At 49.1% G+C, this 14,472-nt stretch overlaps 1 protein-coding gene across 1 annotated transcript in view; it reads left to right on the forward strand.

Annotated features, from left to right (window-relative positions):
* The window catches only part of ANXA6 (annexin A6), a 58,768-nt gene extending 56,981 nt beyond the window's left edge, over window positions 1-1,787 (forward strand). The window contains exon 26 of the mRNA XM_050793651.1: window positions 1,383-1,787. Coding sequence (XP_050649608.1) covers window positions 1,383-1,442 — 60 coding nt within the window. The 3' untranslated portion in view covers window positions 1,443-1,787. The remainder of the gene's footprint in view (window positions 1-1,382) is intronic.
* The last annotated feature ends 12,685 nt before the right edge of the window (window positions 1,788-14,472 follow it).

Genomic DNA, 14,472 nt, shown 5'->3' on the forward strand with positions numbered 1-14,472 from the left:
TCTCATACCTGTTTATCTAGTTCCATCCCCAGCCATAGGCAAACACCAAGCTACTTTGTGTCTCTGTAGATTTGCCTTTTCTGAATATTTCATATAAATGGAATCACCTAATATGTGACCTTTTGTGTCTGACTTTTGTTTTGTTTTGTTTTGTTTGTTTATTTGTTTTGAGATGGAGTCTTGCTCTGTCGCCCAGGCTGGAGTGCAGCAGTGCCATCTCATCTCACTGCAACCTCTGCCTCCTGGGTTCAAGTGATTCTCCTGCCTCAGCCTCCTGAGTAGCTGGGACTGCAGGCATATGTCACTATGCCCGGCTAATTTTTGTATTTTTAGTAGAGACGGTTTCACTGTGTTGGCCAGGCTGGTTGCTAGCTCCTGAACTCAAGTGATCCACCTGCCTCGGCCTCCCGAAGTGCTGGGATTACAGGTGTGAGCCACCACACCTGGCCGTGTCTGACTTTTTTGACATATGGAGCTTATATTTTTGTTCTTTGAGATCAGCCAAGATCTTAAAGTTTGATGCTTGGTTCTACTTGGCTAACAAGACTACGGGCATCTCACAGGCAGTCTCTTACAGACTTAGTAGGAATGTCAGCAAATTGTTAGCACATTTTGATACTATATTATGTTTTAAAATCATACATCAAAAAATACCAGAACAAACAAAATCCCCAAAACTCAAAAAGTACCAGAACAAACAAAATCCCAAAAACCATGTCTCATAGCAACGATAGGAGTCCCTCAGAAAGGAGATCCATACCATATGGGTCAGGAAGTTTGGCCTCCCCAGTCTGAACGTATGGCAGACCATTGTGATGTGTGGTGAGCGTGATGGTGTTCGCACCCATTCCCAGCAATGGCCTGGCAGTTAGTGCTCAATAGTGTTTGTTCAAATAAGGAATCACCTAACACGATATGCCAAGGTGGAGGGTATCAGCAGAGTGCCAGAGGAACCACGGGAGGCAGGAGTTCACTCTGCCTCCCAAGGCAAGAGAGTGGTCAGGGTGCTTCTCAGAGGAGAGGGCCCCGCTGGCAGACAGTATTGGGGGTGCACAGGGGCGTGCTGGACAGGGGAGTGGCAGGTGGAGAGAGGACTGAGATGCTCCTGGGGGAAAGGAACAGGTGAAGCCACAGAGCTCTGCACAGGTCAGATCCCAAAGGCCCTTGAAGCCAGGCCGAGAGCTTGCACATCTTCCTGGGGATAAACAAAAGGGATGTGGTCACATTTATGTGTCAGGGAGATCCCTCTGGCCTACATGTGGCAGTTATGCTGGCCATGGAGAGAAGCCGAGGGAGATGTCCAGACAGATGGGCAGCCGGGAGGAGGGGGCACTGAGGCTGGAAGGACTGTTTTCACTCACTCTGCTCTCTGCCTCTGCCAGGGTGACACCTCCGGAGACTTCCTGAAGGCCTTGCTGGCTCTCTGTGGTGGCGAGGACTAGGGCCACAGCTTTGGTGGGCACCTCTGCCAAGAAATGGTCATCAGCACCAGCCGCCACGGCCAAGCCTGATTGTTCCAGCTCCAGAGACTAAGGAAGGAGCAGGGGTGGGGGGAGGGGTTGGGGTTGGGCTCTTATCTTCAGTGGAGCTTAGGAGAGGCTCCCACTCCCACGGGCCATCGAGGGCCCAGCACGACTGAGCGACTGAAAAACCGTAGCCATAGATCCTGTCCACCTCCACTCCCCTCTGACTCCTCAGCCTTTCCCAGCTTCCTCCCCTTGCTACAGCCTCTGCCCTGGTTTGGGCTATGTCAGATCCAAAAACATCCTGAACCTCTGTCTGTAAAATGAGTTGTGTCCGTACTTTGATGCGGGTGGTGGCAGAGGCCAGTTGAATGTGCTAAGCGGGGTGGTGGAAAGGGTAGTAAATGTGCTGGGGCAAACTGACAAATCTTCCCATCCATTTCACCACCCATCCCCTTCCAGGCCGCGCTAGAGTACTGGACCAGGCATTGGGATGCCTGGGTTCAAATCTGCATCTGCCATGCACTTGCTTTCTGACCTTAGGCCAGCCCCTTTCCCTCCCTGAGTCTCTGTTTTCTTATCTACAATGAGAGAGTTGGACAAAAAAATCTTGGCTTCCTTTCTAACATTAACATCCTAAAGTATGCCTCCAGTTCATTCCCTTGACGCTTTTTATTTCTAAGGAAGAAATAAAAAGAGATGCACAAACACATAAACACATTTCCAGGAGGGCCTCTGTCTTCTGCCTAGAGCCTCATTAGGGCTTGAGGTTGTAAAGTCTGTCCGGGAGACAGGATTTTCCTCATTAGAGCTTGAGGTTGTAAAGTCTGTCTAGGAGCGAGTCATGTCTTTCAGTTCTTGCAAGGTGTTTCCCGGGAAGCGCACAGGAGAATCTGAGTTTGCAGCAAGCCTGGGAAGGCTGGCCCAGCTGTGCTCTGGGCCTCAGGTCCCCCCTCATCCCCTCTCGCTGCCTGGACATTTCTGTATGCTCTTCATCCATTTCAACCAAGCCCAAACTTCCTGTTTTGAACTGTGCAAGGGCACCCGATGCGATCTTGATCTGGAGAGATGCATGGAAAGTTTCCTTCATGCAGGTCGCTGATAAGCAAGTAGGCGCAACTGCAGTTCTTCTGCCTTCCTGCCCCCAGCCCTACTTCTGGTCTGTGGCTTCGGTCTCAGATTGTCCAATGACCATGGCATGGGGCTGGCTGCTGTCCAAAGGGCGCAATTCCCTACCCTGGCTGACCAGACTAGTTTATTGAAGGTTAGTGTGTGTGTTTTTTTTTTTTTTTTGAGACAGAGTTTCGCTCTTGTTGCCCAGGCTGGAGTGCAATGGCGCGAATTTGGCTCACTGCAAACTCCGCCTCCCGGCTTCAAGCAATTCTCCTGCCTTAGCCCCCCGAGTAGCTGGGATTACAGACATGCGCTACCACGCCTGGCTAATTTTGTATTTTTAATAGAGATGGAGTTTCTCCATGTTGGTCAGGCTGGTCTCAAACTCCCGACCTCAGGTGATCTGCCTGCCTCAGCTTCCCAAAGTGCTGGGATTACAGGCGTGAGCCACTGTGCCTGGCGCGTGTGTTTGTTTTCTTTTCTTTTTTTTTTTTTTTTTGAGACAGAGTCTTGCTCTGTCACCCAGGCTGGAGTGCAGCGGTGCGATCTCAGCTCACTGCAAGCTCCGTCTCCTGGGTTCACGCCATTCTCCTGCCTCAGCCTCCCGAGTAGCTGGGACTACAGGCGCCCGCCACCTCGCCTGGCTAGTTTTTTGTATTTTTTAGTAGAGACGGGGTTTCACCATGTTAGCCAGGATGGTCTCGATCTCCTGACCTCGTGATCCGCCCGTCTCGGCCTCCCAAAGTGCTGGAATTACAGGCTTGAGCCATCACCCCCGGCCAACGTGTGTTTGTTTTCATAGCTGTGAAGACAGCAACAGGCAGGTGAGAGAATCTGGTCTTGTCCCTCCCTCACTTGTGACCTCAGACCAGCCGTTGCCCTCACTGGGCCGCAGTTACTCCATCTTTATAGTTGGGGGTTGGATCCAACGATTTTGAAGAGCTCTTTCTTAATCTCTGACATAATGAGTCTGAAACAAAGAAAACTTACCTTACCGTGTCTTCACTTCCTTTCTTCTGGGCTATGAACTCAAGTGCCTTGAGGGCCAGCTAAGAGCTTTTTGGGATATTTGTCTAACTTCATTGAACTGTTACTGAAAGATAAATTAACAAAATGGTTCAGAGTTTTGGATTAAGACCTTTGGAACGAACTGACGGTGAGCACAGCAGCATCAGTTTCCTTCTCTGTAAAACAGGGTTCCTCATTCCAATTCCACCTGTGCTGTAGCCTCGTGGGAGTAAAAGGAGGTACCACTTGGAGGTGCTTGGCAGGGTGCCTGCCTGGCTCGGAGTCAGTCTCACTACCTGCCCTGAACCAGGCTCAGTTGTAGGGGCTGAAAGGTGGAGGCCATGATGCTTTATGGCTTTGATTTCATGAAATCAGTCAGCTGCAGATCACAAAGACATTTGAACCTAGAAAGAAAAGTGCCTTAAAATATATACTGAGGGAAATGGGCTTGGGGCAGAAAGGAAAGAAGAGTGGAATCAGGGAATAGAAGTGAGGAGAGCCCATGGGGCTGAGGGGAACACGGAAGAGGAGGCCTAGAAAGCAGGACTGAGGACAGCTAAAATCGGGCACTCGCTGTGTATCAGATGCCGCCCTAATACCTCAACATGCATTTTCCACATAATTTTCAGTTAAGGTAGTTGTGTTCTGGGACCGGTCGGTAGCAGGAAGGAAACCCCTAAGAGTTTGCGAGGTGAGGTAGACAAGATGAGAAGTGACAGTGTGTCTCCAATCAAGGAGGACTTTAAATGTCAGGATTTTCTCTGATAACCTAGGGGAAGCCTTTGGAGTTCTTGAGTGGGGAAGGTGTGCGTCTAGCTATGCTCTCAGGACAAATGTAGGAAGGCAGGGTGCCCGTTGGGAGCCTTTTGCAACAGTCCTACTAAAAGCCAGGTGCCTGCTGAACAAACCACATTTTTTTCTCGGAGAGTTGTAGCAGAGGAGGAGAGAAGCCACTGCTCTGAACCAGAGCACCCCATTCGTGCATGCATGCAGTTTACACTTAAGGAGTGGCTCCTCTGTTCCCTGTCACGTGCTAGGTGCAAAAGATACGAACCAATGTGTTCTGGTGCTTAAGGAGCTTCTGCTGAGTGTCCCTCCTGCTCAGCTCTCTCCAAAATGACACTGGAGAGTGCTTCTGTGGCCAAAGTTTAATCGGGACAAGTGATGGGGGCTAATTTAAAACTAAAAGGAAAGAGAAAGCAGAAGCCCAAACCATTGCTGTCTCAAAGTGGGAGAAAGGGAGGATGGCTGTGATGTTCTAAGGGTGGAAGGGGCCCTCAGAAATTCTCACCTCCCTCTCTAACTTGCCTATGAAACAACTGTCACTTCCAGAGAGAGGAAGCAACCGGCCCGGGGTACGTAGCAAGATAGCAGCAGACAGAACTGGAACTGCCATCCCGGCCAGGGCCGGTGCTTTTAGAAGCAGCCTGTGTTTTCTCCTTGTGTTGTCACCCGTGGAGGTGGGCTTCAATACTCCCTAGCGCCTCACTGCTCCCCAGCCTGCCTTGAGCCTTGCATTTTCCCTTTAGGGCAAACTGTTCCCAAGCTCTGGACTGGGATAGGCCGATCTTGGTCTTTGGGGCCACTAGGAAACATCCGAAGGAAGTTGCCCATTGGGAGGGGGGTGCCCTTTTAACCTGAGCAGCGAGCAGTTATTTGGGAATTGCCGCTCAGCCTCCTGCCCGTGGCGGTGGTGTGGAACCACTGGCCGTTTAAAATTTCCCTATGGCCAGGTGCAGTGGCTCATGCCTGTAACCACAGCACTTTGGAAGGCCAATGTGGGCAGATCGCTTGAACCCAGTTCAAGACCAGCCTGTGTGTAGCAAAACCCCGTCTCTACAAAAAAAGAATAGGAAAAAAAGAAAATGCTGGAAGTAGAGGTGCATGCCTGCAGTCTCGAGAGGCTGAGGTGGGAGGATCGCTTGAGCCCAGGATGCCGAGGTTGCAGTGAGCCATGATCGTGACACTGCACTCCAGCCTGGACTACCAAGGGACACCGTGTCTCAAAAAAAAAAAAAAAAACCCTATATTCATGGTGCCCCAGCACAGCTGCAAGCAATAAGTCGCCACCAGAATAATCCCGCTTGAGAAACTTTGCTCCCATGGCCATTACTTCCTTTGCTGTAGTAAAGGGGTGATCACCTCATTTTACCAATGAGGAAACTTGGGCTCCAAGCAGTGAAACAAATTGCCTGAAGACATAGGCAGTGCATCGGGGATTGGCCTGCTGGAAATGGTCTTAGAGATGGTCCCAACCAACCCTCTCATTTCACAGGTTTGGTAACTGAGGCCAGAGACAGGACTGTGGCCATGGTGGTAGTAAGGGCCAGATCTGAGGCTGGAATGCAGCTGTGCTGATTCCAGCTCTGCTCTCTCTGCTGACACTTCCTCCTTTACCTATTGATGAGGAAGCCAGACTGAGCTGAGCATGGGAGGGAGAAGTGTTGTCGGGTTGCTCAACCTGAAATTTGGAACCCAGAAACGGTAAACCAGCGCTCTAACATGCCTCCTCATTCCCCACCAGAACTTGGGTTTCCTACAGATTTCCCCACTTTAGCGTTGGTATGAGGCAAGTGGGAAATTGTAGTTACATAACTGAGCCCTCTGCTCAGTGGTTAAGTCTGGAGGTAGGCAGGCCTGGGTTCAAATCCCATCCACCACTATTAATAGATGTAAATAAGTAACTTGACCTGTCTGTACTGGCAATACACATTTATTTCTGAGCACACTGTCTAGAACATACGAAGGACTCAGTAAGTATATCAGCTCTTTATTATCAATAATAGGCAGGATTCTATTTTAGAGAAGAGTAGTCAGGGTCAGAGTGGGGAGTCTGATGCTCTACACTATGCCTGCTACATGGAGAGCTAAGTGGGGAAAGATTATTAGAAAAATCTCAACCAGACCAGGCTCAGTGGCTACGCCTGTAATCCCAGCACTTTGGGAGGCTGAGGCGGGTGGATCACCTGAGGTCAAGAGCTCCAGACCAGCCTGGCAAACATGGTGAAACCCCGTCTCTACTAAAAACACAAAAAAATTTTGCCGAGTGTGGTGGCAGGCACCTGTAATCCCAGCTACTTGAGATGCTGAGGCAGGAGAATCGCTTGAACCCGGGAAGCGGCGATTACAGTGAGCCAAGCTTACACCACTGTGGCCTGGGCGACAAGAGCAAAACTGTCTTAAAACAAAAAAAAAGAAAAATCTCAACCAAGCAAGGGACACTGAGTGCACAGGCAATGAGTTAACCACAGGGAGGACTAACAAAGGCTCCTTGGAGAAGGGGACATTTGAGAGCCCCTCAACAGATGGTTAGAGAAGCTCTCACATTAGAAACTACTGAAGGAGGGAGGTGGGGTCCAGGCAGAGGCAACGGCTGAAGCAAAGGTGCAGAGCTGGGAAAGGAGAGGTGCATGGGAGTGTGCGAGCCCATCACCAGCTGTGCGAGGACGCCCTCTGGGAAGGTCACTGAGTCCAGGCTGGAGTGTGGACTTTATCCTCCAGGCACTGGCTAGCCCCTGAATATGCTAGGGAGGAAGAGTATATGATCAGAGATGTCCATTAGAAAAGACGTCCCCAGGGACCAGTGTGGAGGAGACAGGACCAGTAGCTGGGGTCCCTAGGTGTGAGAAGGATGAGGACACAAGCCAGCACAGAGGAAGCAGAGATGGAGAAAAGAGAGGGACACTGGGGAGCGAGAAAACAGGGAAAAGGGCCCTAAAGTGCTATGGGGAGTGAGCGGGGAGGAAGCAGATGTGAAACCAGGTTCCATTCCCTAAGAACCCAGAGAAGGACATGAGAACAGAGGTCCCTGATGTAGGCTGTCCCACTGCCCTCCTCTCATCTAGGTAAGGACTGACAAAACCCTAAACGAGAGCCATCTGGGAATGTCCCCCCACCACACACACAGGCCCAGCTGTTAAAGTTTCCAGAACATGCATTTCCCTCTGTGGGATGGCCCCGCCCCTTCCTCCCAACTACCACCATCTGGCTATTGCGCTGCCAGCTGCATACAGAGCCCCTCCCTGGCCCTCTTGAAGGCCATGGACCTTGACCTGGCGGGGTCTGAAAGGAAAGCAGGGAGGGTGGGGAACTGACATTTCTTTCCCCCACTTTCCCATGTGCCTGCTATCCACTCAAGGCCCATAAATACTGCTTGTCACACACAGAATTACAGTCACTGCCAGCCATACCCGCAGAGCACACAGTAGAATGAGAAACACATTGTCGGTAATACAAAGGAATGTAAGGTATTCTGCTGGTAACACATACAGAGACACACATTGTTGACCATATAGAGAAAATAACTTTTTAAATTTGCTGATAACATCCAAAAATACAGACATTGTGTGTGTGTGTGTGTGTGTGTGTGTGTGTGTGTGTGTGTGTGAGATTGCTGTCCGCATGGGAAACACCTCGCGTATATATCCTAACTTGTTCTTCACACACACTGAGGCATGTGCACACTCACACTTTTCTTAGTGCACAGCCTTAGTGTGCCCCACACACCTCCAGAAATCAGGAGTCTGCCTGTTGTTGTGTAGGCCCATTGGAGGAGAACAATCAACCAGGCTGTGTGGAGGGCAGACTTTGAGCCCAACAGCCCTGACTTGAGCTCTGATCCTACTTGGCATCCTGTTCTGGGAGACAAGATTAGCTCCCTGGAGAACCAGGCAGTAAATGGAGATCAAGCCTTGGGAAAGGAGCGAAGTCCCCAGGGAAGGCTTTGTGGATATGGTGAGGCACAGAGTGAGTGAAATTTAAAGAGGTAGCAGAGAAAGACTGATTCTCCTTCAAAAGCATGGATCCCATTCCGTTCACTTTTCCAGGAGCATTCTAGAAACTGGTGGTGAAGGGGTTAACTGTGACAGCTACCACATCCTTTGCCCCCATAAGGCTATGAAAAACCAGAGTGCTGGGATTTGCCCAAGGTGAGTCAGGGTCACTACCTTCCTGCTGCCTTTGGCTGTTCCCAGGATAAAACTCCCCTGGTGAGTGAGATGGAAACCTAAAATGAAACCTTGCTAGACTCCCGGACTCAAGCCTCATTACCGTCACCTTTGTCAGCAGCAGCAGCACCAAATCTATCATCACCATCATCACTTCTCCCTGAGGCCTGGTCTCCCACTGGGGTAGGAATGTGCTGATTTTGCTTGGGCAACACACCCTCTCATTGGGCCTCAGACTCAATTTTCCTGCATTGGAGGATACTTTAGAGGCAAAATGAGATTAATTTCATGAGGAGCCTTGCACAGTGCCTGGTACCCTGGAGATGTTCAGGTCCTATTACCTGCCCTTCTGTCTTTCCCAGTGTCCTCTCTCCTCTTTTCTCTCTGCCATCCCAGGGTCCAGGTTAATTGCAGTGCCATATTTGCATAGACATGAGACCTCACCCAGGGAAATTCCCCCTGGTGACCAACCAGGCTTCCTTTCTGAGGTCAGGCCACATCATCAGACACTGCTCCTTCCTCTCCGGCTTGCCACTGTCACCGCTGGCTTTCGCCCCTGACATCTGGCAGGGTTAGATCCCAGCACACAGATTTAGGCTCATCCTTTGACCTTGGGTGCTGTCCAGAGGGTGGGGATGTGGCGGCTGGGCTAGGGACCCAGAGTAAAACAGTGAGGGGATAGATACTCAGGGAGAAGAGGAAAGGGCAGCAGGTAGGTGGTGGATAGGAAGCCTGGATTGCAATTTGAACTCATCAGTAACTCCCTGGCTGCCCCTGGGCATGAGCCTTCCCTTCTCTGAACCTTAGTTTCCCCTTCTATCCAGTGAGAAGATTGGTCGAGATAATCTCTAAGCTTTGTTCCTGATCTGATAGACTAAGAAGCCACTTCCTTTGCTTCCACTTCCTTTGGCTGCACAGTGTTGCAACATTTGTACTTGGATCCTCTTCCTCTGACAAGAATCTTGCAACATACCACCCTGTATCAATTTCCTTGGGAAGCACAATTGTGCAAAATGCCTCCCTGAATCCCATTTTTCAAATGCTGATAGAATTACACAAACCTCCTCTCCACTTAGTGGCTTAGCTTGCGTTTTAACTTTTCCTTTCACACTCATCATATGTTCTGTGACTCCCCAAAAGAGGGATTCTCTCTACATTCTGAAATGTGTTGTCCCTATCCTGGTATTGAGAAGTCACCTTCCTGATACAAAAAGAGGGAACAAGTTGGGAGACCACAGTGACTCAAGGACAGTAAGGTCTTGGGATCACCTGCATCAGAACCAGCTGTTAAAAGGGCAGCTTTGTCTCAAAAAAAAAAAAAAAAAAAAGGCAACTTCTAGGTCAGTGGTCACAACTTGACACCTTAAAATCACCTGAGGAGCTTTATCAATAAATGCCCAGGCCACACCCCCGGAAGATTCTGATTTAATTAATCTGGGGTGGGGCCTGGAGGGGCTGTGTGTTTAGAAAGCTCCCCAGGTGATTTAAATGTGCAGTCAGGACTGAGAACCCCTCGTAAAAGGACACTAAAGTTAACAAACCCCTGGCCTATACTGTTCTCTATGAAATTATCCTAATGGATGCCCTTGTGTGCACACAGCTGTGCTCAGTGTTATAAATGGCGAAGAGAATGTACTCCCTTTTACAGATGAGGAAGGTGAGGGATGGAGAGAGGAAGTACTGATGAGGCCACAAGGTGAGTCAGTAACAGCGGCTGGCCTGGCACCAAGCAGATGCCTGTGGCCTCAAAGTTTGAGACCTGTCCATTTACTCATAGTCTGAAAAAGGGTGCTGCCAGCTCTCCAGACAGCTGTTTGCAATCAGGGTTACCCCATGTGCACCAGTAAAATAAGGAGGGATATTTGTGGATTTAAGACCTGCCTCTGTCACTAACAATTCAAATCCCCTTTCGCAAGACATACTTCTCACTGTCTCCAGATCTCTTCCTGAGGTGCCAGTTTGATCAGATCATTTTTGGCCACAAAAATATTTTGTTAATATTAGTGGAAAGAAAGACTCCTATGGCCTCCCCATTGCTTATTGAATGGAGGTGACAATTTTTTTTTTTTTTCGAGATAGAGTCTTGCTCTGTTGCTCCGGCTGGAGTGCAGTGGCATGATCTTGGCTCACTGTAAGCTCTGCCTCCTGGGTTCACGCTATTCTCCCTCAGCCTCCCAAGTAGCTGGGACTACAGGTGCCCACCACCACGTCCAGCTAATTTTTTGTATTTTTAGTAGAAACGGGGTTTCACCATGTTAGCCAGGATGGTCTCGATCTCCTGACCTTGTGATTCGCCCACCTCAGCCTCCCAAAGTGCTGGGATTACAGGCGTGAGCCACCACGCTCGGCCAGAGGCAACATTCTTTAACCCAGTGTTCAAGGCTCCCGAGGTCTGTCTGCCCAGTCTCAGCTCACTTTACATGTGTCTCCCCAGTCCTCTACTCTCCCCAACCTCAGGGACATTGTACGCATCAGCCTCACTCGATGGGATTCTAGCAGTTCATTCTATGACCCACTTCCTTCTTCTCTCCTTCCCTCCACAAGCATTCATGGATTGTCTGCTGTTTGCTAGGCACTGGTGAAATTGTGACAATCAAAGAAGAAATAGTCCCTGACTACATTGGGCTTGTACTCCAGCACAAGTTTTCTCTATGGACATGTTGAGAACACCAGTGATGTGTTAGGTTGGATCATTTTTTGTTATGGGGATCTGTCCTGTGCATGGTAAGCTGCTTGGCAACATCCCTGACTTCTGTCCACTAAATGCCAGTAGTATACTCCCTCCTCAGTTGTGACAATGAAAAATATCTCCAGATATTGCCAGTTGTCCTGTGGGGGCCAAAATCATCCCTGGTTGAAAACCATTTCTCTCATCAGATGCTAAATTAACTGCACCAATAATCATTTTATTACAACTAGTTGCAGAGAGAGAGAAAGGGAGGGCCTGAAAATGCAGAACGAGGGGCCTGCTGTGGTCTGGAGGGGAGTGCAGGAATGGGGAAGGTCAGGGAAACTTCCTAGAAGAGGCACACTTAAGTCAGACAGAGAAAATAAGCAGGCATTGGCCAGGTGAAGGGCACAGTGCGGGGAGGTGCTACAGCCAGCGGCCAAGGCACATGCAAGGAAGCCAAAAGAAGCAGAAAGGAAGACCAGGCATGGTGGCTCACGCCTGTAACCCCAGCACTTTGTGAGGCTGAGGTGGGTGGATCATGAGGTCAGGAGTTCGAGACCAGCCCGGCCAACGTGGTGAAACCCCGTCTCTACTAAAGATACAAAACATTAGCCGGGCGTGTTGGTGCGTGCCTGTAATCCCAGCTACTCAGAAGGCTGAGGTAGGAGAATCACTTGAACCTGGGAGGCGGAGGTTGCAGTGAGCCAAGATTGCACCATTGCACATTTGAGGAACCCTTAGGGGTGGTTAGAGTGGAAAGGGATGGTAAGTAGAGGCTAGATCATGAACGGCCTTGGAAGAATTTGTCAGCCATTGATAGGCACTCATCCAAAGGAGAAAAAGGCAGACCTGAGCTTTAAATAAGAGCCGACTGACAATGCAATGGACTACCTGTAAGGTAGTGAGCTCTCCGTCATTGAAGTATGGTGGCAAAACTTGACTGACCACTTGCCAATGGTGGGGGAGGATGTGCTGGCTCTGGGTAGGCTATTGAGCCAGCAGACATCTGAAAAACTGTGATTCTCTGACCTCTTCTAGCTGCCTGTCCTCAAAGTTCAGATAAGAAGGTAACTTCATTGGCTTGAGTGGGACTTTGAAAAAATCATAGATTTCATGCTTGGGTGACTCAGAGAAGTGAACGCATCCTCAGGTTCCTGACAGTAAGTTCGACCTGGCTGCCTATATGTGAGCAGATAATTCTCGCTTTGGAGTTGGAAGATCCAGCTCAGAGAGTTTTGGCTTCTCAAACTCTGTGGGGAGTATCAGGGAGTTTAATTAAACTGCTGCCTTTCGGGATCCCCTCGTTAGAGAGTCTGATTTCTTAGCTCTATGATGGGGTCCAGAAATCTGCCAAACCTTGGGCTAACGGCATGAAGAGTTTCTATCCTTGGGGAACTTTCAACAGAATTGGTGAACCAGGAAACTCAGAGTCAAATTCATTCATTCCCTAAATAAGTATCAAATAGCTTTTGAGAGACTGGCCCAATCCTGTCCCTACAACATCAGCAGCAAGACCAAAGATGTCAAAATGGGTGAGGTAGGGCTGGATAAAAAGTATCAAAAGAGTGGTCCTGTGAGAGTTTCCTTGCGTATATCCAAATTTTGCCCTCTTTTAAGATCCAGTATAGGTCTCATCTCCTCCACATTCGCGCTGGAGACATTACTTGGGTTTGAACTCTACTTGTGCCATTTATTAGCAGTTGACTTAACTCACTAGAAGCCTCATTTCTTCTTTTGCAGAATAGTAGTACCAGTCTTATACAGTTCTTAAGAGAGCTGCATGAAATAATTCACTTAAGAGCACTGAGTACTGTGCCTGGCACATGATAAGCTTAAATATTAACTATTAGTGTTTTTATTTCCTAACTACCTATTGGCAATCTACCTTTATTCCTCCTGATTTCTCCTTCCTCTGAACTTTTGGACTTCCTTAAAGTGTCAGAATGGAAGGTCCCTTAGTGGTCATCTAGCCTGATTTTTTACATTATAGAAGGAGGAGTTGGGGACCAAAGACTTGCCTAGGGCCATATGGCAGAGCCAGGACTCAAAGTCAGCTCTACTGATTCCCAGTCTGAGGGCCTCTTCTTCCTTGGTGTCTATCCCCTGGCCTGAACAGAGAAGGCAACTTCAGGGAATCCATGGCTGGAAGGGGTAAGAGAGAGAAACTGATTGCTGTCAGCATTTCAGCAGGGAGAGCTCAGAGCCATTCTCCTCACAGGATGTGCCAGTCAAGTATTCTAACTGGAAATCCCAGCTCATATTCACTCCAGCTCCTTGAAACTCCTTAGTCCTTCAAGGTCCCTTAGCCATCTAAGATTCCATGGGCAGGAACTGGTCTAAGCCAGGCTCTGCGAATTTACAGAGAATATGTGATTACAGTGGACTCCAAAGTGAAAATATTGTATATGGGGGGGAAATTGCAATCCAGGAGCATTAGGGCTGAGCTACACACATTTTCACCCCCTGCAGAGAAAAGGGTCTATGTACAGGCAAACATATCATCTTTTTGCCCCTGGTCTAGCTCAAGGGTCGGTGTCATTCATCCAACTGCACTTTCTGTGATGATGGAAATATCTGTGCAGTCTGGTATGGTAGCTGCTTGCCACGTGTGGCAATCGAGCTTGAAAAGTAGCAGTGCCACTGAGGGGCTGAGTGTGGTATGGGAAAGAGCACTGGACTAGGAGTCAGGAAGTCCGTCTGTTTACTCACATGGAAATGTATTTCCCCTGTCTGGCCTCCACTTCCTTACCTGTAAAGTGAGGCAATTGGGCTAGATTTAGCATCCCCGTATAATCCTGATCTGAAGGGCACAGATGCAGTTGGATGGGATTCAATGGACCCTTCTCCACCCCCACCTCTTATCGTCCCTCTCCTCCCGCAGAGGCTGCATGTGGCCCCTTGCGACCTGGACCTGTTTATTTCTCCAGGTCTACCTCTGTCACTTCCCCCAATCTGCCTCAAACCCCTTGGTCTACTCAGAGTGAACAGTTCATGGAATATTCTCTCCTCTTTCTGTTCTCGGAACATGTTCTCTCTTCTCTTTGTATATTCTATTCCCTTTGTGGAGAACACTCTTCCTTATATTCGTTCTTGGCTACTTTCAGGTCTCAGTTTAGATGTCACTTCCTCCAGGAAGACTTCCCAGATCCCTATATCCTGACCAGATACTCTTTTGTCCAGGCTCCCAAAGACCCCTGCATTTCTCCTGCCAAAACACATCTTTCCTATACTTTATTGTAATCGCCTGTTCATTTACCTATGGCCCCCAGAG

The sequence above is a fragment of the Macaca thibetana genome, chromosome 6 (genome assembly GCF_024542745.1).
Source record: "Macaca thibetana thibetana isolate TM-01 chromosome 6, ASM2454274v1, whole genome shotgun sequence".
Taxonomy (NCBI): domain Eukaryota; kingdom Metazoa; phylum Chordata; class Mammalia; order Primates; family Cercopithecidae; genus Macaca; species Macaca thibetana.